Here is a 24508-nt window from a genome sequence, read left to right on the forward strand (position 1 = left end):
TGCCTGAGTGCATGCCTCAGTGCATGCTGGGAAAATCCGGGCAGCTACCCGTGGTGCCTCAACAGGGACAGCGCACTCAGGAGACGTGCACAGAACAGCACCATGGAGCAGTGCATGCTGGGACGCCTTGCCACACAGGGACCTGGAGGAGGAGACTGTCCACATCAGTGACACAGGCTCATTCAGGGGTCCTGGCTGCTCAGTGCCAGGCTGGGTACAGGGAGCTGCCCTGAGGCAAAATGGCTTCTGGCAGGGGTCACGTGCCAAGAGCTGCCACGGTTACTGCCCGAGCATTGATCACATGGGGCAGAAGATGTACTAAACTCCGAGCCAGCCCTGTCTGGGTGCCTGGGTGGGAGGGGCTGGAGTGGGCACAGGGCTGCAATGGGCAAGGGAGTCCATGGTGCTGCGCTGGGCAGCACAAGTGCCCTGCAGGGCCCAATTTCCAGTGCCCGTCTTTGCTTTTTGCCGTACATCGGCTGGGAGTCGCTGGCGCTGCTCCAGATTGTTGTGAGCAGAGTCGAGCCCCAATCCCAGAGACCTTCCCACAGGCACCACACTCATGGCATATAGGTCAAGGACCCTGGCGTAGCAGATTGGTGCTTCCCTTCTGCAGCCACGGTGGGTGCGGTGGCCCGAGGAGGCTGGAAGCTCTGACAGTGTGTTGGTCTAGATCATTGTTGATTTTCCAAATGGTAGCACCAAGGAGCCCAATCCGGGGTCAGAGCCCATTGTGCCGGGTGCTGCACTGACTGCCCCTGGCTGGAGAGCAGAGGTGTCGGACAGGCTGTGATGGGGCGAGGGGGAGCAGAAGCAGAGGCTGTCTCCACGTGCCAATCTCTGGAGCAGACTCCCCTTTGCCCCCGAGGGAACGGACTCAGGTGTGATGCTCCTCTCCCCACTCACATCAGGGTCGGGACTTGACATACAGCACCTCCACCCCCTGTCTGCTCTCTGCCCTCTGCGTATAGCAGGGCTCTGGCAACGGGGCTGGCAGCGTGGTGTTCCCTGGGCCATGCAGCTCTCGGGCAGCTGCCATACCGTAGAACAGGCAGGGCAGGGCTGCCCCCTGCTTGTGGGCCTCAGCCTCAGCCTGGCCCCATGGAGCCCCTCAATGGCTGGGGGAGTCCTGGGGCCCATTCACTCCCTGGCCTCTTTGCAGGTACTGCTCAAAGACACATGTGGCTTTACCCATGGGAGCAGCAGCAGTTACTCCAGGGAGTAAGTCCCTGCAGGATGAGGCCTGAGCCCGTCTGACATCAGCAAATAGAACAAGATCCCCCAAAACCACAGTGGGAGAGCAGGCCACTGCCCTGGGGGGAGCTCGGAGATCTGTGGCCTAGTGGCACAAGCACAGGTCTGGGAGCCAGGTGTGCTTGAGTCCTTTTCCCACCTGGGCAGCCTTTGGCAAGTCACTTGGCTGTTTCTGTGTCTCAATTTCTCCATCAATCCTTCCTGGCTGCCCCTAGGGTTATTACGTGGTGATATTTCTGGCTCCAGTGCAGGCTGGCAGCCCTCTCTGGCAGACAGATACCCCCGCAGCGCACAAGGGGCGCCCGGCTTGCATGCTGCCGGCTCAGGGCTCTGGTGCTGCAGCCTGACCCCCGTCTCCTTGCTCCGCAGATCCCCACTGTGTTTTTAATGACCTTACTGGACGCACTGGAGGCTGGCTATGGGAAATACAAGAACCCCTACCACAACCAGATCCACGCGGCTGACGTGACCCAGACTGTGCACTGCTTCCTGCTGCGCACTGGCATGGTGGTATGTGGGCACTGTGCCAGCTGGCTGTGTCCAGGGCCCCTCACCTGGGTTCATGCTGAGGGGTCACGGTCTGGTCTCTCCACTGGGTGGTGGCTAATAGGGGGAGGTGGGACGATCAGGGCATGCTACTACTTCCTCCCTGGTGCCCACGGGTGGAGGGCAGGGGATCTCCCACAGCACTCACCAGCAGCTGCTCCAAGCTCCTAGTTGCACAAGACAGGGAGGGAGAAGCTCCGTCCTGGCTCTTTCCCAGGTTTGTGGGGATCCAGAGTTCGGTTCAGCCAGTTTTAGAGTCAGGGCCCAGGCTGGGAGTGGGTCAGATCCAGCACCACTTCCCCAGAGTTTGGGGGTACTGGGATCTGGGTCTTGGTCCAAACCCATGTAAGAGCTGCCTGGTTCCCCTGGTTCCAGTGCAAGGGGCTGCATTGTTACCAAGGAGCACAGCGCCCCCTAGCGGCCTCTCCACCGTCACAGAAACGGCCAGGTGGAGAAACCAGCCCAGCGTCAGGAGGGTGAATGGAGCTGAGTGCCCTCCTTCTCCCAGCTCCCTGGGCGGGCCCTGGCTGCTTCCTCCTGCCCAGCCCAGCCATCACCTGCACCTGGCACCTGTGTCTGCCCTGCTGCCAGCATAGCCTGGGCTGCAGCCCATGAGAAGGAGTCAGGAACAGGCTGGAGGGACACACGTTTTGGGGTCACTATATTAAGGTGCCTGCTGCCAACCTTCCTCCCCCTCCAGGTTATGTAGGAGCAGTGATTCCTGCACCTCTGCCCAGGGACAGGCCAGGGTGCTGAGCTGGGCAGGGCCCCGCCTGGGCACTAACAGAGTCTTTGCCCCCCAGCACTGTCTGACGGAGATTGAGATCCTGGCCATCATCTTTGCAGCTGCCATCCACGACTATGAGCACACGGGCACCACCAATAGCTTCCACATTCAGACCAAGTGAGTGCCCAGGTGGCAGCGCATGGCACGGCCCCTCCAGCCCGGGATCCTATGGTGTAGGAGGGTGCTCTGGGCTGGAACCGCAGGGTTCGGAGGGCGTGAGGGGGATCAGGGCAGGGGCAGGAGGTTGGGGTATGGGAAGGGGTGCAGGCTTCGACTGGGGGTGCGGGCTCTGAGGTGGTGCTGGGGATGAAGACTTTGGGGTGTAGGAGGGTGCTCTGGGCTGGGACCCAGGGGTTCGGAGGGCAGGAGGGGGATCAGGGCTGGGGCAGGGTGTTGGGGCATGGGGAGAAGCTCAGGGGTGCAGGCTCTGGACGGCGCTTACCTCAAGCGGCTCCCGGGAAGCAGCGGCTTGTCCCCTCTCAGGCACGGCAAGGCAGCTGTCATTGGCTGCGGTTCACAGCCAATGGGAGCTGCAGGGGCGGTGCTTGGTGCAGGGGTAGCATGCAGAGTGGAGGCCCCTGGCTGCCCCTACGCATAGGAGCCGGAGAGAGGGCCATGCTGCTGCTTCCAGCAGCTGCGTGGAGCGGCCCCCGACCCTGCTCCCCGGCTGGAGCGCTGGCAAGTCCCAGATCCCGCTCCCCAGCGGGAACTCAAGGGCCAGATTAAAATGGCTGGCGGGCCATAGTTTGCCCATCCCTGCTCCAGCCTGAGCTCTGTGGAGGATTGGGCCCACTTCGGCCTGTGCTCTGGGGAAGGATTCAGCCCGCTCTGGTCTGCACTCTGGGGGATTCCGGCCCATTTCGGCCTGTGCTCGTAGGGGAGGATTGGGCTCGCTCCAGCCTGCGCTCTGGGGGGATTGGGCCTGCTCCGGTCTGCGCTCTGTGAAGGATCGGGCCTGGTCTGCACTCCATGAAGAATTGGACCCCTTCCAGCATGGGCTCTGGTACAGAATCAGGCCCAATCTTGTCTACGCTGTGCTGGTTCACTCATCTCTCAGTGATGTGGTTGTGATAGCAGCCGGCTGCCTGCCCGGGGTGGCCTCTCCCCAGCCCCAAATCTTAGCCATGGCTCCTCTGGTCCCAGGTCTGACTGCGCCATCCTGTACAACGACCGCTCGGTGCTGGAGAACCACCACATCAGCGCCGTCTTCCGCATGATGCAGGAGGACGAGATGAACATCTTCATTAATCTGGCCAAGGATGAGTTTGTGTAAGGCCCTGCCCTCCCGTCCCTCTGCAGGACCCCCAGAGCCCGTGTCCCTTTCACTTCTGCCAGCCACGGGGTTGCAAATAAGTGGCTAATCATGCTGCTCATCTGGCCAGCAGGGGGCACATCGCAGGTGTCTGCCTCTGATCATATGTATCCGCTCAGCGCAGAGAACACTGGGCAGCAGATACAGACATCGGCCCCCCCGTCCCAAATCGAAATGGAGGCAGAGAGGGGACCTTCCTCCCCTCCGTGTTTATGATTTATTGGTTGAGTTACTGTGTCACTTAGGGGCCCTCGTCCTGGAGCAGGACCCCGTGTGCTAGCACTGTACAGACACAGCACAAAAAGCCTAGTTAGTGAGTGGCTGATGGGATTTTTAGCACGGAGCGACAGTAAAGCACCCCATCGTGGTGGAAGCGGTTAATGATGGGGGTACGTCTCTCTGAGATTCATGCACGGAGGGTGGTGCTGAGGGCCTGGTGGGGAATGGGGCCGGGAGCTCATTCAGCCTGAGGCTCTGCTAATTCTATTTCTGAGCCTTCTCTGTGTGGGGGACCCCTTAATGGGGAGCGCTGGGGGCAGCTGCCAGCTCAGGTTCATTGTGTTGTGCTGACAGAGCAGCCGCAAAGGGGCTAGTTCATAAAATGCAATGGGTGGGGCGTGTGCAACGGGCTGAGTGGCTGGCTGTACAGGAGTGATCACATGTCTCTTTCTCCACATGGGGCAGGGAGCTGCGGTCCCTGGTGATTGAGATGGTCCTGGCCACGGACATGTCCTGTCACTTCCAGCAGGTCAAGTCCATGAAAACCTCCCTCCAGCAGCTGGAGAGGTGAGTGAAGGGGTGGGGGTGGAGGTCGGGGTGGAGGTGTCTTTCCGGGCCGCTGAAGGAAAGTGTTGCTTCAAGGGGAAGCAAGAGGTGGTGTTGGCGGGGGGGTGGGGGGAAGATGCTTTGTGCACGTAGGAAGTTTATGAGCACGGGTGGCTTTGTGTGCAGCTGAGGTGGGTGACAGAAATGTGTGTGTCACGCGTGGATTTTGGCAGTGGGATGTGTGCTGGGCGGGGGTGTGCATGGTGTGTGTGTGTGTGCGCATGCTTTGGCTGTGCAGGTCTGTGTGCATATGTGTACGCACACGTATGTCCACACACGCCTGCATGTCCACAGATGTGTGTCTGCATGCATGTGCCTGTGCGTGTACATGTGTCTGCATGCGTCATGTTGACAAATTGGAGAGTGTTCAGGGAAGAGCCACAAGGACAATTCAACGGCTGGAGAAACTGCCTGCTGGGGAAGCTCCATCTACTTAGCTTATCAAACAGCAGGGTAAGAGCTGACTTGATCCTGGCCTGTAAATCCCTACACAGGAGCAGATTTCTGAGAGCAGAGAGCTCTTTAATCTCGCACCCAGAGGCAGAGCGCGATCCAATGGCTGGAAGCAGAAGCTCAACAAATTCAGGCTAGAAATAAGGTGCAAAAGGTTAAGTGAGGAGAATTAACCCTTGGAACAACTGGCCCCGGGGAGCAGTGGATTCTCAGTCACGTGGGGTCAATCTGTCCTGCGGCTGGAGCTGTCATTCCCAGCTTGGGTGTACGGACACTCGGTAGCTTTGATGGAGGTAACATGCTACAAAGAGCACCGTGCCCGCAGTGGCATGGGTGGTGGTGCAGGTGAAAATCCCATGTGAAATCCTGGGTGTGTATTCAGGCAGTGTATTCTCGCTGCCATGGTGCCGTGGCCACACTGCTGTGTTCAGCGCACTAGCTCCATCGGAGCTGGGAATTACGGCTCCCGCTGCAGCCTAGATGGACCCTTGGAGTCTGGCTCTAACAGCTTCGCTCTGGCTCGGCTGGAGGCTGGAATCCCTGGCTCTGGCCGGGGAGATGCAGACGGACAGAGCAGATGATGGTAATAGCCTGCACACTGTTGAGCTGAATTGCGTCTGTGCGTGGCGGTGGGTGTGTGTGAACGTGCCTGTGTGCAGGTGTGCACACAGCTCTGTGCCCAGGTGTGCTGGGCTGTGTCTGGGCGCCAGGGGTGAAGAGTGATGGGGCCAGACCGTGCTTGGGTGGAGGCCGGGTAGAGAGCAGGGCCCCTCCCTCACTACGCCTTTTGCGCCTCCCTCTGCAGGATCGATAAATCGAAAGCGCTGTCGCTGCTGTTGCATGCAGCCGACATCAGCCACCCCACCAAGCAATGGAGCGTCCACAGCCGCTGGACCAAGGCTCTGATGGAGGAGTTCTTCAGACAGGTACCATGGGGAGGCTCAGCCGGTCCCCAAGGCCTGCAGCTCTTCCCAGCTCCCTTGAAAACCAGACGAGCCCATGGGGTTCCAGGCCTTGGTCAGAAGCAGCTCAGGGGACCCAGGAGCTTGCAGCCTCAGGAACCTGTCCCAGGAGGGGAGAGATCCCCAGTGATTTCAGTGTCACCCGCTGCCAGGGAGAGTCCATACCCAGGCTGCCGGTGGAGAGTGGGATCAGGCTTCCCCCGAACCGGCTCCTCTTGGCCAGGGCAGGACGATTCCCTTACGCAGCCTAACAGCCCGAGGGCCCCAGGTAAGGCACTGGAGCTCAGCCATCCCTGCTGTGACCCCCCTCGGTCTGCCCCCAAGTGTGGGCCTGCCCCGTGTCGCCCTGTTGGTGGCACAATCTTCCCTGTGATTCCGCAGTACCAACCAGCCTTTCTGAGCCATTGCTGAGCTGGGTATTGCTGGCTGGGGCAGTGATTCCGAACCCAGCCCCCCTGACAGCAGAGAGCCGAGCCCAGAGCCTCTTCCAGCCAAGGAGCTTGTGGGCTGCACAAAATAATGGAGTTCCCCGGCAGCAAGGGTGGGGCACAGAGAGAGGAAGGAACATGGCTCAAAGCAAGTAGCAGAGCTGAGAACGGAACCCCGGAGTCCTGACTCCCTCCGCACCCCCACTGGATCCCACTAGACCCCACTCCTCTCACAAAGCTGGAAAGAGAACCCCAGAATCCTGCCTCCCCCACTCTAACCTCTAGACCCCCTCCTAGAGCTGGGAAGAGAATCCCAGAGCCCTGCCTCCCTGCCTCCCCGGCTCTAACCTCTAGACTCCATCCTAGAGCTGGGGAAGAGAACCACGGAGTCCTGACTCTCCCACTGCTGTTAGACACAACTTTGCTTGCCACCAATCAAGGAAACAGCACGAACCCCATTTTACAGATGAGGAAACTGAGGCCTGGTGAGGCAAAGTCACATGGTGGGGCTGGATATGGAAACCAGCAGATCATGGCCCCAAGCCCAGCGCTCAGTGAACTTGCTCATGCTGCCTCTGGGTCTGGGGTGGGTGATACGAGACATTGGCTGGTTGGAATGGATTTTAGGAATGGGACCCAGCCATCATGAGGAACATTCCCCTGTGACAGCTCAGCGATCCAATTAACTGCCAAGGAGCCACTGAACCGTCCCAAGTGCCTCCAGAAGCCTTTGACAGAGAGTGGTGTTCCTTCCCTGCTCTGTGCACGGGGCGTGGCAGCCATGTGCTGACTGTGATAGCATGAGGCCATGGGGCGCGATAGCTGTGTGGTGACTGTGATGCCGTGGGGCGTCAGGGTGTGACAGCGGTGTGGTGACTGCGATACCGCTTGGCCTCGGGGCGCGACAGCGGCATGGTGACTGCGATGCCACATGGCTTCTGGGCGCAATAGCGGCATGGGGACTGCGATGCCGCAGGGCCTCGGGGCGCGACAGCAGCGTGGGGACTGTGATGTCGTGGGGCCTCGGGGTGCGACAGCGGCGTGGTGACTGCGATGCCGTGGGGCCATGGGGTGCGACAGCGGCTTGGGGACTGCGATGCCGCATGGCCTCAGGAGACGACAGTGGCGTGGGGACTGCGATGCCGCGTGGCCTCGGGAGACGACAGTGGTGTGGGGACTGCGATGTCGTGGGGCCTCAGGGCGTGACAGCGGCGTGGTGACTGCGATGTCGTGGGGCCTCAGGGCGCGACAGCGGCGTGGGGACTGCGATGTTGTGGGGCCTCGGGGTGCGACAGCGGTGTGGTGACTGCGATGCCACGTGGCCTCGGGGCACGACAGCGGCGTGGGGACTGCGATGCCACGTGGCCTCGGGGCGCAATAGCGGCGTGGGGACTGCGATGCCACGTGGCCTCGGGGCGCGACAGCGGCGTGGGGACTGCGATGCCACGTGGCCTCGGGGCGCGACAGCGGCGTGGGGCCTGCGATGCCACGTGGCCTCGGGGCGCGACAGCGGCGTGGGGCCTGCGATGCCACGTGGCCTCGGGGCGCGACAGCGGCGTGGGGCCTGCGATGCCACGTGGCCTCGGGGCGCGACAGCGGCGTGGGGCCTGCGATGCCTCGGGGCGCGACAGCATCATCCCCGCTGGCGTGTGAAAACAGGCATTTGCAGCTACAAACACTCACTGTGTGAACCAAACTCACTCCCGGAGACACAGACAGACAGTCGTGTGCAGATCGAGTAGGTTGGGCTTCACACCTGCTGTCCTGCCCCCGGGGCCGGGCTGCTCAGTGGCAGATAGATTGAGCCTCATGCCCAGGGACAGTTTGAATCCTGTGTTTTGGACCAGCTGAGTATGGAACCCAGGTGTCCTGGCTCGTATTTCCCAGGCTCAGAGCAGTAGCTGAGTCCATGAATCCCTCTCCTGTGCCCAGGCTGCTCTTGCGTCACCCTGGGGCTGGGTGCCCCAGGCGTTTGGCAGGGATAATGGTGCTCTTTGTCTCGTTTCCCGCAGGGGGACAAGGAGGCTGAGCTGGGCCTGCCCTTCTCTCCGCTCTGTGATCGCAAGTCCACGCTGGTGGCCCAGTCCCAGATCGGTGAGTCGCTCCCTCCCCCCGCCACACACCTGCCCTGATATATTTGGTGACTTGCCTGCCCGTTGGGCCAGGCCATGCCCTCATATCTGTGCACGCAGCCCTGCTGGCTCAGGGGTCCGTGGCCCAGTGGGGTTCCAGGTGCATCGCATTCTAATGCCACCTCCCTCTGCCTCCGCAGGTTTCATCGATTTCATCGTGGAGCCCACTTTCTCGGTGCTGACGGACGTGGCGGAGAAGTTTGTCCTCCCGCTGGTGGAAGAAGGCTCCAAGTCTAAGTCTTCCTCCAGCCAGCAGAGCAGGTGAGCACTAGCATCGGGGACACACAGCAGCTAGAAAGCTCAGGGGAGTGTTACTAGCACTGATGCCCTTGTAGCTTTTCAGCGTGCTCAGGAATGCAGGGTCGTATCACTATCCCTACATTCCAGGTGGGGAAACTGAGGCATGACACGGGGAAGGGACACAGAGCAAGCATATAGGAGATCTGGGATTGGAACCCAGGAGTCCTGGCTCCCAGGCTGCACACTCAGTACATAGGCCCAGTCCAGACCTCTTGTGCCAAGGGAAGTGAGGGTGCTGTGTTCACCTCTGACTGCAGAGATCCCCAGGGCAGGGCAGGGCAGGGCAGGGCAAGCTGCATGTCCTGGTCGAAGTCTGGTCAGTGGGGACTGCCTAGGCAAGTCACTGATTCCTTCCCAGCCGGTGCCACAGAGTTTTGGGGTGTCACTGACTGGCCGGCTCCAGGCCTCCTGGCGCAGGGGAGCTGTTGGTGCCTTGTGTTGCCTCAATCCCCCCTCCAGGAGGTGGTTACACTGTTGGGGGCCTGGGGCCTGGATCTCATGGGCAGAACCCAGAGCCCTAGGGCCAGGTTGTCCCAGCAGGTCTCATTGTTCTGGGGGGAGGGGAATTCTTCATTGTGTTCAAGGATGGGGAAAGGGGGAGGGGAGGATCCCAATTGTTCTCAGTGGGGGTGGGGGGACAAAGTAGAGCTGGCAAGAAAACAAGGATTTCATGGTGTGAAAACTGTCCAGGTTTTGGCATTTGGTTTAGTTCCACATTGGGACAGAACTGAGACCTTTAGACCTTTTTGACAAAAACCCAGAGAGAAAGCGAGAGAGACGCACCCCAAAGTACCCAGCGGGCCAGGTGCTCACCGGGGCTGGGGACAGCGGCGTATTATCGCCTAGGTCGACAAGGCCTAAGCCTCGGGCGGCAAATTTGAAGGGGCGGCAAATTTATAATAGCAGCCAGAGGCGCCAAGTTCCCCCGGCGCCGGTGGGTGCTCGTGCCCCCCCGCCCCCGCCCCAACTCCACCCCTTCCCAACCCCTTCCCCAAAGTCCCCCTGCCAACTCTGCCCCTCCCTGCCCCTATTGGTCCCCTTTCCCAAATCCCAGCCCCACCTCCTCCCCTGAGCGTGCGGCGTTCCCCCCTCTTCCTCCCAGCCGCGCAAAGCTGTTTCATGCACAAGCGCTGGCAGGGAGCAGGGAGAAGCAGAACCCAGCGATGTGCCCAGGGGAGGAGGCAGAGCAGAGGTGAGCTGGGGCCGGGCGCGGGGCGGAGAGCTGCCGGTGGGGGCTCTGCACCCGCCAATTTTCCTCCATGGGTGCTCCAGCCCCGGAGCACCCACAGAATCGGCATCTATGGACGCCGCGATTCTACCAGTCACAGCACGTATTGAAACCACCAACAAGGGTGCGAATTTGTAAAAAAAACCAAAAACAAGTTCTTATGGGGGCGGCAATTATTTCAGGGCCTAGGGGTGGCAAAATCATTAATCTGCCACTGGCTGGGGAGACACAGCGTCCAGGTCCAGCTTAGCCCAATTCAGAGCATGGATGTGAGCCTGGGCCTTCCACAGCCCAAGGATCAGGAAAACCTCTGCCGGTGTCTCCATTCTGGCTGTGGGACGGTTATTCAGCCTCGAGGAATTTATCTTTATTAAGTGTTTTGGAGATGTTGGGAGGGGATGTCTGCCGGGCTGGGCCAGCTCCTCACTGGGGGCAGTGCCATGGACTAGATGGGCCTGTGTCCTCTGACCCTGCCCTCAGGGGCACTCCCTGTCCAGAAATAGAATTAGACTGAAACACTAGTAAAGTGAGGCAGCCCCCAATGCTGTCCAGAGGGGCCAGACCCCCCTGTAGGCTGGTGCTGCTGTATGAGCCCCTGGGCCTCAAGAGCCAGCACAGCACAGAAGAATGCCCGTGAGACTGGACAGCAGGATGCCTGGGTTCTGGTCCCATCTCTGCCACTGGTTCATGATGCGGCTGCAGGTAAATCGTGCCTCCCAATCCCTCGGTTTCCCCATGTGTAAAATGCTGACACTACTAGGAAGGGTGAATGAGCCTGGTTCTCCTCTTGCTCCATAGTTTAAGGCCAGAATGGACCATCAGCTCATTGAACCTGGCCTCCTCTCCAGCACAGGCCATTGATTATCACCCAGCCACCCCTATGTTGAGCCCAATGACTTTAGTCAGACCAATGTATTCAGGCCTCAGAAAGCTACGCTGTTGTGGGCCACAGGCAGAGAAGAGGAGAGACCGAGGTGCCACCAACGGCCAAGGCCCCTGCCAGGGCAGGGAATTGATTAGGTAGGCTCTGCCCAGATGATCCCAGCAAGCGATCCTTGCTGCATGCTGCAGAGGAAGGTGAACCCCTGCCCCCAAGGTCCCTGCCAATCTGACCTGGGGGGAAATTCCTTCCTGTCCCCAAATCTGGCCACAAGCATGACCCTGAGCACGTGAGCAAGACCCACCAGCCGGCATCTGGACAGAGGAGTCCCAGCTCCAGGACCAGCTCAGAGCAATGGGCCACTTATCCCAGTGGAACTTCATTGACCACAGCGATGTTCCTCCAGTGACGTTACCCACGTCCAGCCCCATGTGTGCTGACGAGCCCTAGTATCCCCATGAGCCCTGTACGTTCCCCTGGGCATCCTTCCCCACCACCCAGAGATTCCCTTGGATGCAGTCCGACATGGCCATGAAAGGAAAGATGCTGGAAGCTTTGGGACCTGCCTGAACATCCAGCTCTGGCAGTACCATCAGCTGATCCTTATGCAAATGAGATGCTAATCTCTCTGCTCTAGATGAGATGACTTTGAAGAGTCTCCTAAGAACAGACCCCCTCCCCCCCCACTTCAGAGCACCAGGAATATGTAAAACAACCATCGCGGAGACTTCCCCAGACTGCCAGCAAAGTGCTGGTTCAGCCTGAGTTTGGGCTGCAGCTCCAGCCCAGTCTGCCCCTGCCATATTGTAAAGGCAGGTTCCCAGTTGTGCTGCCTGCCTGAGTCCCTGCTGGGCCCTGGAGCAGTTACAGGCGATGGTTTTTCTCTATGGGAACAAAGGGGAATTTCAAGGTGTCGCTTCCAAAGGCCTTTATCCCCACAAGGCTCTGGGGAGGTGGGGAGCAGGGCCAGGCGTGGCCTTGGGCAAAGTCAAGCTCTGTGTAAACGGCTGCTTTTTGTAGCTGGGAGTCATGGCCCAACTTCAGAGCTTCACAGCCGCTCTGTGTGCACCTGCCAGCTTCTGTGCAGTGTGAGAGCCGAAGGCCAGTGACACAGCTGGGACCCCGCCGATGGCTCCAGGCTGCAGTGCCTGAGCCTCACCATTAGCGAATGTTCAGCGTTAGCACCATTTCACCAGGGGAGACTGAGGGTCAGACTGAGCCAATGAGCCCAAGGGCAGAAGGCCTGAGCCAGAGTCGTTCCATTGACTTGAATGCATTTCGGATCAGGCCCCAGACAAGTAAGTGGTAGAAATGGGGATAGAACCCAGGAGTCCTGTCTCAGCCACCCCTGCTCTAACTCACTAGAGCCCACTCCACACCTAGAGCGGGGGATAGAACCCAGGAGTCCTTAGCCACAAGACTTAGCAAGTGACCAAAGACCGTGGGGTTTGTCGTGCTGGTGGCAGGTGCCCCTCTAGACACGGGGTGCCTGTGAACACCAACACCATGAAGGGATACTTGAGCCTGGACAAATTTTGCATGACTTTCACATGGTTGTGTTTGCCAGTGCAGGCCCCACAGCCACGTGCAAATGCCACACCCCTGGGGTGTTGCTGGGAAAGGTTTGCCCGGCTCCGGTTCCCAGCTGTCTCGTGTGTGATCTGTGCTCGCCCCCTGCTGGTCTTGTGCATAACACCGTCAGCAGAGGATGGAACAGGTCTGAGGGGAGTAAGTGGGGAGTCCCGAAGGAGGACAGAGCAGTGGGTCCAGCAGAACTCAGCACTGCCCCTTCCCTGGGGTCAGCACCAGCAGAGCCTCCCTATTGGCAGCTGTTCCTGTCCTCAGGCCGGCAGCATTACTGCTCCCCCTGCTCCTGCCACTGGATGGCAATCTCACTTCCCAGGCGCTCTGAGGAGGCAGTGGGGTCTCAGTGCAAGGGACTGGGAGCTGCGAGGCCGGGGTCAGGGGGTCTCGTCTCAGCTCTGCCCCTGTCTGTGAAGGAGCAGGTGCATCCAGGGTTATTTGTTACTCCAGCTGAGGGGCTGATGTGCTGAGCTGTTGGGTGCAGGCAGTTCCCATGGCCGTAGGCTGGAGTGGAGGAGATTAAGCCCGCAGTGTCCTCACCTCAGCCCAGCCCCAGCCCCTCTGTCCCGACTGTTGGGGCTCCCTGCCGTGCATCCCAGCCTTGGTGTGGTTCCCACACTACACTGGCACTGCCCCCGCTGGCTTCCCTGCAGCTCCCAATGGAGGCAGCCTTCCCTGGACGAGCATTCAGAGCTGGGTGACATCAACGCCGACATCACCAGCTTCCGCTCCACCTGGACCAAGTACATCCAGGAGAACAAGCAGAAGTGGAAGGAGCGAGCGGCCAGTGGTACGTCCTGGGCATGCAGGGCTGCGAGGGGTGGGGGGTTCCCCAGGACCTGGGGCCCTTTGAGGAGAATCCCTCCCCCCCACATCTGAGAAATTCTCAGGCTGATCTCACTGTGCCCCCGCACCCTCTGGACTGAGTCAAGCCCAGCCTGGGAGCAGCACATCGCTCCTCGCCGGTCCCGGCCGGGGCAGTATGGCATGGGAGGAAGGGCCTGGCTCTGTGAACCTCGCCCCTGCACCAGGGGGGTGAGGGAGCCAGGTGGGCTCTGAGCAGGGCTTGTGGCTGTGGCAGCATGGCCCATAGGGCTGAGAGTTGCAGGTGCTCCTGGGAGCAGGCAGACGGGGGCCAGCGGAAGCTGTTCATCTAATTCCAAAACCAAACCAACACAGGGAAGTGGAGTGAGATGGAGAAAGGCCAGACACTCCAGCCCATGCAGGCTGCACATTAGCCGAATGGCAACCCCCTGGTGGCAGGGTCTGCGGCCCTGCATGAGACAAGTTGGCAGGTCTCAGCTCAGTCCACATGCCTACCTATTTCAGGTGGCACGAAGCAACCCCCTCATGGCACCCCACAGCGAGGCCATGGAGCCAATGGGCCACATTCACTAGCTCCATCCTGAGTGGGGTCCCTGCCGTCCTGTCTCTTGAGCAAGCCCCAGTGCCCCACATGCCCTGTCTCTCCAGGGATCACTAACCAGACATCCATTGATGAGCTGTCACCATGCGAGGAGGAGCCACATGCACCCGAAAACCAGCACAATCAGAATGGCGATGTGGAATAGCACAGTCTGCGAGGGAGTGAGGTGAGCACCGGTCACCACGAACCCGGAGTCAGTGCGGCCTGGCACTGTCCCCTGGCACCGGTCACCATGAATCCATAGTCAGTGTGGCCTGGCGCTGTCCCCTGGCACCGGTCACCACGAACCCAGAGTCAGTGTGGCCTGTTGCTGTCACCCTGGCACCGGTCTCCACGATACCAGAGTCAGTGCGGCCTGGCGCTGCCCCCTGGCACTGGTCACCATGAACCCATAGTCAGTGTGGCCTGGTGCTGCCCCCTGGCACTGGTCACCATGAACCCATAGTCAGTGTGGCCTGTTGCTGTCACCCTGGCACCGGTCTCCACGATACCAGAGTCAGTGCGGCCTGGCGCTGCCCCCTGGCACTGGTCACCATGAACCCATAGTCAGTGTGGCCTGGTGCTGTCACCCTGGCACCGGTCTCCACGATACCATAGTCAGTGCGGCCTGGCGCTGCCCCTTGGCACTGGTCACCATGAACCCATAGTCAGTGTGGCCTGGTGCTGTCACCCTGGCACCGGTCTCCACGATACCAGAGTCAGTGTGGCCTGGCTCCATCATCTTGCTGCCTCTCACTGTGAACCCAGAGTCAGTGCGACTTGGTGCCTTCCCCCGGCGCTGGTCACAGCAACGCTGGAGTCAGAGTGGCCTGCCTGGTGCCTTCACCCTGCTGCCTGTCATTGCGAACCCAGAGCCAGTGCGGCTTGGTGCCGTCACCTGGGCGCACTGTGCCGTCCCAGTTGGGAGGATCCCACTCCCGCTCTGCCCGGTGCAAATGGCACACAAAGAGCTGAGCCTGGCAGGTGCCGAGTACACCCGGTGACCCTGATGACAGTCCTCCGCTCCCTGCTCAGCGGCTGCGTCAGAACCTGCAGCCAGGGGCCGCGAGTCCTATGGGCTCATGGTGCCCGGGCTCCACCAGTATTCAGGGCTCGGGGGGCCTGGCTCCACCAATGTTTGGGGCTGGGTCTCTCCCCCGGCCCCGAGCCTGCCGCTCACCCTGACTCTGCTCTACCTGGCATCAACTGCTGCTGCAGGGTCCTAATGCCTGCCATTCACTAATGGCAGGGCAGGCTACCCTTCCGCCCTAGCCCTGAGCCTCTCCAACGCCCCAAACCCCTCAACCCCAGCCCCAGACAGAGCCCTCATCCCCCAGCACCCTAATCCTCTGCCCCAGCCCTGAGCCCCTCCTACACCCCAAACCTCTCCTCCTCAGCCCCACAGCCTTCACCCCTGACCCCCTCCTACACCCCTACCCCCAGCCCAGAGCCTGCACCCAAACTCCGTCCCAGAGCCTGCACCCCTCACCCCTTCCTACACATCCACCCCCAGCCCAGAACCTGCACCCAAAAGCTGTCCCAGAGCCTGCACCCCTCATCCCCTCCTGCCCCCCTACCCCCTGCCTCAGCCCAGAGCTTGCATCCAAACTCTGTCCCAGAGCCTGCACCCCTCATCCCCTCCTGCCCCCCATCCCCTGCCCCAGCCCAGAGTCTGCACCCAGCACCCAAACTCCATCCCAGAGCCTGCACCCCAGACCCCCTCCCCCACCCAAACTCCTTCCCAGAGCCTTAGGCAGGTGGGGGCGGAGTTTGGGGGTGGCGGGTTCTGGGCACCACCAAAATTTCTACAAACCTGCAGCAGGGCCTGGCCGTTCCTGGTGTGGTGCAGTCAGGGTTGTGGACATGGCAGTGCTGGCCTTCCCTGGGCTTGCTCTCCACCTGCCGAAGCAAGACTCCCTCACCTCACGCGGACACAGAGGTGCCTGGTCTGGGTGACAGAGCCTTTAGGGCAGCGATTCCAAATGGTCCCCGCTCCTGTAGTGACCACATGTTGTTGCCCTCTCTGCTATTGAGGGCCCGGCAGTCAGATACATTTGGGGCATCTCAGCCCAGATCCTGTGGCTGTCAAGCAGTGGTTGGGCAGGGGAGACCACACTCCCCTCTCAGCCCCAACAGAGTTGTCCCTCTAGGGCAAGGCTGGAGCTTGCTGTGCTGCTGGGGTGTGAGTCTGCAGAGCTCTTCCCCTCAGCCCCACTCTGGTACAGCCAGTTCTGACTTTGCCTCGGGGGGGAGCTCAGTGGTTTGAGCATTGGCCTGCTAAACCCAGGGTTGTGAGTTCAATCCTTGAGGGGGCCATTTAGGGATCTGGGCCAAAAATTGGGGATTGGTCCTGCTCTGAGCAGGGGGTGGGACTAGATGATCTCCTGAGGTCCCTTCCAACCTTGATATTCTATGATTCTATGGCTGGAGTAGCTCATTGCTGTCAGCTGCTGTGAGGTGGAGGGCAGTGGGACGCACTGTCCTGCACAGAGGGGGCTGTGCACCAACACATTCTCAGACTGGTACTATGCAGGGAGCACCCTGGCTCAGCAGGACCAAGGGGAGGGAGAAGGTGGGACGTGCTGTCCTGCACAGAGGCAGCCGTGCACCAACGTGCCCTCAGATTGGCACCATGTGGGGGCGCACTGGGTCCCAGATGGGGTGGGGCAGTGGGATGCGCTCTCCTGCACAGAGGCGGACATGCACCACCATGGTCTCAAGTTGGCATTATGTGGGGGGGCGCCCTGGCTCAGCAGCGTCCAGCGGAGGGGGACTGTGGGACGTGCTGTCCTGCACAGAGGCGTCTGTGCACCAGTGCACTCTAGGTTGGCACAATGCAGGGGTGCCCTGACTCAGCGGGGCCTGGCGGGAGGGCGGATCCCGCTGTCTAGGCCTTGACTCTCCCGCTCTGACCCAGCAGGTCCCATTTCCAACTGAATGATGCAGTTTAGTCCAAAGTCTTCGATGCCATCGAAATCAACACCATCGCAGGAGGAGCCGCCGCAGGCCAGAGGGCAAGCAGGAACAACCATTGCCAAGATATAAAAATTAATGTAAACTTAGAGTCAAGGGAAATCCTGATGTCACCGAGCACATGGCCTGAACCCAACAAAGCCTTCCCTCGCCGCCACCACCCCAGAGCCCTGGCATGGCCAGGCCAGCCACCAGCCCTGCCAAGCCAGGTACTATAGGCCCCTGTTCCAGCTGCCTTCCTGCCCCACCCCTCCAGCTGGGGCTATCAGAGGCATCTCACTGCCCAGCCAGCAACCTCCCGGAGCTGCTGGGCCAGGGCTTTGCCTGTGTCTTTTTAGAGGACGTGTTCTCTGGAATCCCAATTTGCCAGACGCCCAGGGATGATTGAGGTGCAGAGGCTTCAGGGTGATCCACAGGCCTGTGGGAGGAGTCTGGGGGAGAATGGGGGGCCAAATTGGTCACTTGGGGAATTGTGGACTCCAGCAGTGCCCCCAGGGCGTCACAGCTGCTTACCTGCCCACTGGAGCCAGGATGGATGACCGCTGCACAATACCTGTCTGGGGTGATCCCTGCACCCCCCAGACTCAGAGCCCCAGGGCCTACCCTTAGAACAGAGCATGGGCTGGGTCGCCCCTTGTACCCCCAGACAGACACACCCACTCCTCGCAGGCCAGAATCTCCTCCCCGTCTCTAGTGGGGTCCCTGCAGAGGAGGGTCTGGCCTCCAGTGGCAAACCCTCCTGACTTGCAGCCCCAATATGTATCTACCCGGAGCCCAACATTCAAACAGACCCTGTGCCAGGCTCAGGCCCAGCATTGTGAGAACAGCTATTGGGCCCCTACCTGCCAGGCCAAGCCCTCAGCTGTGGTGTGGGATTTGGGCCCACCTTGGGCCCAGGCTGGAAAAGTGGGCGCCATGGTGTGACACTCCCTGTGCGTTAAACCCCCTTTCTCAGGGCTCCCCTCCAATTTGATTGGGTCAGGACCCACTCTCCTTCCTGCGGGGAACCCAGGAGCTCCCTGCAGATGTCATGGGGCTGGCGTGGGGGCTGTGGTATTTCACACCAAGGGGCTGTTGTATGGAATCTGCTCTCGCCGGGTCCCGTGCAAGTTACAGATGCAAGCCCCATGTTACACATGTGGGGAGTGTGTTTGTTCTGTGCCACCTTGCACATGGGTCCTTGCAGCATGACGGGAGGCTCCACTGGTCACGGGGCGGGCAGTGTACATGCTTTTGCCTGGATAAACACTTGCTAAACAGTAAAGGAGCCAGGTACACGCTCCACAATAAGGCCAGGTGAAGCCACGTCTCCCAGACGTGCAGGGTAATAAACGGAACTGAGACAAGGGCTTCCCAAGGCCTCGCCACCCCACCACCCCCTCCATCCTGTGTCTCTCACTAGGCCCCTGAGCCACACCTGTGGAGGAGGGCATGGAAGGACGGGCAGGGACCGTAGCAGGTGTGTTCACCCTCCGCCCTGTGGGGTAGAATGACCATAACAGAGCAGATTATTACGCTGATCCGTGTCCTGTGGCTGGAGGGGGGCTCCAGAGCAGGCCCCTTTGCACACCTGGCTGTTAACAGGACTCGGCTCACAAGCGCAGGGTGGCCTGGAGCAAACTCCACAGCCTCATTCCCACCTCACAGCACAGGGATGGTGGGTTTGTTAGGTTTTTTTTTTTTTCTGGGGGGGGGCGGGGGGAGCATGTTTGAACCCTGAACTCTTGGCCTGGTCGACTCACACGTGCAATGACTGTGGCAGCCTCAGTTTACCGCCATTAACTCTACTGAGTTGCCGTGGGCTGCAGTGCAGCAGGATTCAGCAAGTGCCACGGGAGCCAGCAGGCTCTAGGGGCCTTGGCAGAGCTGGGGGCAGGACTGGACTAGCAGGGGCTGGGGGGCTGTGCACCCTAGAGGGGCTGGAAAGGGACTGAAGAATAGGTTGTGATAGACTAGCATTGGCAGAGCTGTGTGTCTGGGGGGGGCCCAGATAGCAGGGGCTGCAGGTTGGGATTGAGGGGCATCGGCAGAGCAGGGGCAGGGGAGCCCAGGGCTGAGCTACCAGGGGGCTGCAGGTTGGGGTTGAGGGGCATCGGTAGATCTGGAGCCGGGGATCCCAGGGGCTGCAGATTCGGATTGAGAGGCATCAGTAGGGCAGTGACTGGGGAACCCAGGGCTGGGATCACAGGCGCTGCAGGTCAGAACTGAGGGGTATCAGTGGAGCGCCGGTGGGGATGCGTGCATGAAGCCTGTCTCTATCCAGCCTGCTCCGTATCAAACTGTAAATATTAAGTTCCCCCTGATTCCCAGGGTCACAGGGACTCTGTTCCAGCCGGCTCTGTGGTGGGGTTGTTTGGGAGCAGTCCAAGGCTGGACTTCCTACGGGTTCATGGGTCAGGAAAAGCCAGAGGATTTGTCTAGATGAGGAAAGACCAGAGCTCCGGGTGAGCCTGCTCCAGTCAGCTACCTTGGCCTGACCTCAGGTGACCTCGATCAGAACTATGCAATCCCAGCGACAGGGAGCGGCACTGTCTGTGCTTGGCCAGTGGATGTGAGCGAGGACACCTGGGTTCTTTTCCTGGCTCCAGGGGGAGCTAGGGAGGAGATAAATGCGTATTTAGCGTATGTATAGTAGTACAGGCAGGGAGCTGGGAGTCAGGACTCCTGGGTCCTATCTGCAGCTCTGGGAGGGGAGTGGGCTCCAGTGGATTAGAGCGGGGGGAAATGAGGACTCTTGGGTTCTATTTCCAGCTCCGCTACTTCGAGGGTGACCGGGGCCAAGTTACCCCCTGCCTCAGTTTCCCCCGCTGTCTAAGGGGTTAATGACATTTCCCCAGGCTAAATCACTGCTGGTTGTCAAGTGTTTGGAGATGCTTGGATGGGGGAGGGGAAAGGGGGTGTGAGTGGGGAGCTGGGCTCCACACTTGGCACTTCCCGGACTGCAAATCCAAGAAACCCTTCCACTAAAACGCCAGCCTGTCCTGCAGCACATGCTGGGGGCTGCATGCTCAGGGGGCTGACAGGTTCATTTGGTATAGGGGCTGGCTGCCCTGTGGTGGGGGGCACTGGAAGCTGCATGCTTAGGTGCCAGAGTGGATGCTGGGGGGGTGGGGGGGGCTATAGGGGCTGGGAGCCTCCTACTTTGAAGAGCTGGGAGCTAAGGACTTGGTGGGGGTGGGGGTGAGGCTGAAGCACACTGGCTATAGGGGCCAGGACCCCTGGGAATGGCTGGGATGTACGCTTGCTATAGGGGCCAGGAGCCTTGCTCTCGGTGAGGGGTTGGGAGCCAGGTGCTCTGGAGGGTCCCTGCAGGGTACTTGCTACAGGAGCTGGGCACTTGGGAGGGAGTGGGAGGTGCACCGCGGTAGGGGCTGGGAGCCACCGCTCAGGGGAGGTGGGGGTGCACTTGCTGTGCAGGCTGGGTGCTCTGCGGGACAGGGAGATGCACCAGCTATAGGGCCTGGGAGCCGCATGCTCTAAGGAGTGCACTGGCTATAAGGGCTGGGCGCTCTGTGTGTGTGTGCTGGGGGGATGGCCAGGTATATCTGCTATAAGGGCTGGGCGCTCTGCAGTGGGCGGGGACAGGCAGGTATATCTGCTATAAGGGCTTGGTGTTCTGTGGGGAGGGGGCAGTTATCCCTGCTATAAGGGTGGGTGCTTAGGGGGTGTGGTGGGCAGGTACACTTGCTATAAGGGCTAGGCGCTCGGGCGGGGGGAAGGGAGGTATACCTGCTATAAGGGCTAGGCGCTCGGGCGGGGGGAAGGGAGGTATACCTGCTATAAGGGCGGGGTGCTCAGGGGAGGGCTGGCAGGTATACCTGCTATAATGGCGGCGTGCTCAGGGGAGGGCTGGCAGGTATACCTGCTATGAGGGCTGGGAACTCAGGGGAGGGGGGTGGTTGGCAGGTATACCGCTATAAGGGCTGGGCGCTCGGGACGGGGGAGGGAGGTGTACCTGCTATAAGGGCTGGGCACTGGGCCCCTGGAGCAGATTTTCCTTCGGCTCAGCTGAGGTGAAGTTATGACGTCCCCTGGATGATTCACCTGTCGAGCTAGGGGCCCTGGTTGTCGGGGCTTCAGTCCTGGCCACCCCACATCCCAGGTGTCCTGGGCACCCTGGCCCTCAGCCCAGTCCTGGAGCCTTCCCTCTCCATTGGGCTGGCCTGTCTTGCTCGGGGCTGTCTGGTCTGGTGGGAGACACCTGGTCCCTGCGGGGAGCTGGCTGCTGCACGCTGACCCGGACACGCATGTATTGAGGAGAGGGCAGCTCACAACATGTCTCCAAAGTTAAGAGAGCTGGGGGCGGGGCGCTCCCACCCCCCCGGCCCCGGCGCCAGACTCAGTGGCACCTGCAGAATCCCATTCACCCCAGAGGGAGGCTTGGCCCTGCCCTTAGAAAGGAAGCTGGGGCTGATGAACCACATTTGCTCCTGGTGCGTCAAGCCATAGGACCACTGGGGTGCAGCCCAGCTTAGGAGGGGCACGGCACATGGAGCGGGAGGTTAGAGCAGGGGGACTGGGAGTCAGGAGATCTAGTGGTTGGAATGGGAGAGTGGGACTCAGGACAGGGGTTCTAGGCCAGGCTTTGGGAGTGAATGTGTCTGGTGATTAAAACAGGGAGCTGAGTGGGTCCATCTTTGCTGCTGACTTGCTGTGTGGCTTTGGGAGAGTCACCCCATGGCCCGTGTTGAGTCCCCTCCTCTGTAAAAGGGGGCTAGTGATGCTGTCCCACCTGGCAGAGTGAGGGCTTGTTTGGGGGCTGAGTCTGATCTGCAGGGAGGTGGGAGGGCAAAGGTACCAGAGAGGAAGAGCAAAGGGAGACAAAGCCCCACCCCACTCAGAGCCAATGGCCTGTTCTTAGAGCACCCAAGCATCAACTTCAGGCCACATCCTGCTCTTGCCCACACCATGGAAAATCTCCCATGGAAAACCCTCCTGAGGGCCTGACCCAGAAAGCACTGAGCACCAGCACTGTCTCTGAGGTCAATGGAAGGCAGCAGGGCTCAGCACCCCTCAGGATCAGGCACTAGGTGAGACAGAATCAGGCCCAGAATCAGCAGCTCCCCATCATGAGCGTCCGTGGGACTGACCTCACCAAACTGGCTTCCTTTCAGCTGTGAGGACCTTTAACCTGGTCGCTGCTTAGCGGCCGCGCAAGATTGCAGCCTGCCCCAGTGGCCATGAGTTGCTAAGCTCTCCCGCCCCGCACTGTAAATACACCCAAGCTCACCTCCGCCATGGGTATTCTCTGTACGTGTTTGTACTTCGGGCATAATTTTCTACCATGCAGTTACTCTTTGTTTCTCGAAACTGGTTATTATACGAACAGCTCCACATTCCGATGCTGAGCCCAAACTGTGCGCATGTAAAAATGAAACTAAGGAACTAATCAAAAAAACTACACGAAGGACAAATAAAAAACAAAAGAGAATTAAAAATGGTTTCTGTTGTTGTTTTTTCCCCTGGCTTTGGAAATAATTTTTAAAAGGCCCCGCAAAAGGAAAGAGACCAACTGAGAGAGAAAAAGACTTCACAGGGCAAGACAGGAGAGAGAAAAGTGTTTTTTTGTTTTTTTTTAAGAAAAGCCCATTTCTAATTTTAGCCCTGGCTCGGGAAAGAGGGCGGGGGGGGGGGGGTAATTGTTAGAGCTGGATTTTTACTACCAGCATTTTTTTGTAATCTGAAGCAGGAAGCCTGTCCCAAAAAAATCAGTGGGGCCATTGGATAATCAGGGTGCACTCAAGGAAGACAAGGACACCAAATGAATTCGTTGCATTGGTCGTCACTGCAGATGTGAGGGAGAGTCCAACGCATGAGCTGTTCTTTTTTAGGTGACAAATCTGAGGAACTGTTCCAGATTGAGGTGTCAATAGAGGAGGTTTTGGAACAAACAGATAAATTAAGCAGCAGTAGGTCCCCAGGACCAGCTGGTGTTCACCCAAGAGTTCTGAAGGAACTCAAAGATGAAATTGCAGCATGCCTAACTGTGGTATGTAACCTATCGCTTAAATCAGCCTCTGCACCAGATGACTGGGTGGTCGCTAATGTAATGCTGATTTGCTTTAAAGAACAGGATTCTCAGACACATAGATGACCATAATATGTTGGGGAAGAGTCAATGTGACTTTTATAAAGGGAAATCATCCCTCACCCATCTATTAGAATTCTCTGAGCGGGGGTCAACAAGAATCTGGACAAAGGTGATCCAGTCAATATAATGTACTTAGACTTTCAGAAAGCCTTTGATAAGGTCCCACACCAAAGGCTCTACATTATGTAAGCTGTCATGGGGAAAGAGGTAAAGGCCTCACATGGATCAGTGATCGGTTAAAAGACAGGCAACAAAGAATAGGAAAAACTGGTCATTATGACAATGGAGACCGATAAATAGCAGGGTCCCTGAGGAGCTGTACTGGGACCTGTGTTGGGCAACATAAATGATCTGGAAAAGTGAGGGGAAAGTGAGGTTGCAAAGTTTTCAGATAGTACAAAATTACTCGATAGTTCAGGCCAAAGGTGACTGCCAAGTTCCAAAGGGAGCTCACAGAACTGAGTGACTGGGCAACAAAAGTGCAGATGCCATTAAATATTGAAAAGTACAAAGTAATGCACATTGGAAAACATAATCCCAACCATACATAGAAAACAAGGGGGGAGGGGGAGTCTAAATTAGCTGTTACCACTCAAGAAAGAGATCTTGGAGTCATTGTGGATAGGTCTCTGAAAACATCCACTCAATGTGCAGCAGCAGCCAAAAAAAGCGAGCAGAATGTTGAGAATCATTACGAAAGGGATAGATAATAAGACAGAAAATATCATATTGCCTCTATATAAATCCATGGTACATGGATACTCACATACTGCGTGCAGTTGTGATTGCCCTATCTCAAAAAGATATATTAGACTTGGAAAAAGTACAGAAAGGAGCAACAAAAATGATGAAGGCTCTGGAACAGCTTTCATATGAGGAGAGGTTAAAAAGAGTGGGACAGTTCATCTTGGAAAAGCGACTAAGGGGGGGTATGACAGAGATCTATAAAACCATGACAGGTGCGGAGACAGTGAATCGGAACGTGTCATCTACCTCTCACATAGCACAAGACCCAGGGGTCAGCCAATGAAATTAACAGGCAGCAGGGTTAAAACTAATATAAGGACATCCTTCTTCACACAACGCACAGTCAACCTGTGGAACTCATTGCCAGGGGAATGTTGTGAAGGTCAAACGTATCACTGGGTTCAAAAAGTAGCTAAGTTCATGGTGGGTAAGTGCATCAGTGGTTATTAGCCCAAATAGACAGGGACGCAGCCTTGTGCTCTGGGTGTCCCTAAACCTCTGACTGCCAGAAGTTGGGACGGGATGGCGGGATGGCTCACTCGAAATTGCCCTGTTCCGTTCATTCTGAAGCACCTGGCATTGGTCACTGCAGGAAGACAGG

At 58.8% G+C, this 24508-nt stretch overlaps 1 protein-coding gene across 7 annotated transcripts in view; it reads left to right on the forward strand.

The window, feature by feature from the left end:
- Positions 1–18786, forward strand: part of PDE1B (phosphodiesterase 1B) — a 135509-nt gene extending 116723 nt beyond the window's left edge. For 5 of the 7 annotated variants that reach the window (XM_037884040.2, XM_043532546.1, XM_037884039.2 and 2 more), the window contains 10 exons: positions 1624–1764; positions 2604–2704; positions 3731–3856; positions 4584–4685; positions 5983–6103; positions 8580–8661; positions 8840–8960; positions 13345–13481; positions 14165–14283; positions 17017–18786. In XM_037884040.2, coding sequence (XP_037739968.2) covers positions 1624–1764; positions 2604–2704; positions 3731–3856; positions 4584–4685; positions 5983–6103; positions 8580–8661; positions 8840–8960; positions 13345–13481; positions 14165–14262 — 1029 coding nt within the window. In that variant the 3' untranslated portion in view covers positions 14263–14283; positions 17017–18786. Of the gene's footprint in view, positions 1–1623; positions 1765–2603; positions 2705–3730; positions 3857–4583; positions 4686–5982; positions 6104–8579; positions 8662–8839; positions 8961–13344; positions 13482–14164; positions 14284–17013 lie in introns of all 7 variants that reach the window. The other 2 variants (XM_043532547.1, XM_043532549.1) reach the window with 1 other exon arrangement.
- Positions 18787–24508: the final 5722 nt, after the last annotated feature.

Source organism: Chelonia mydas, chromosome 20 (assembly GCF_015237465.2).
Source record: "Chelonia mydas isolate rCheMyd1 chromosome 20, rCheMyd1.pri.v2, whole genome shotgun sequence".
NCBI classification, from domain to species: domain Eukaryota; kingdom Metazoa; phylum Chordata; order Testudines; family Cheloniidae; genus Chelonia; species Chelonia mydas.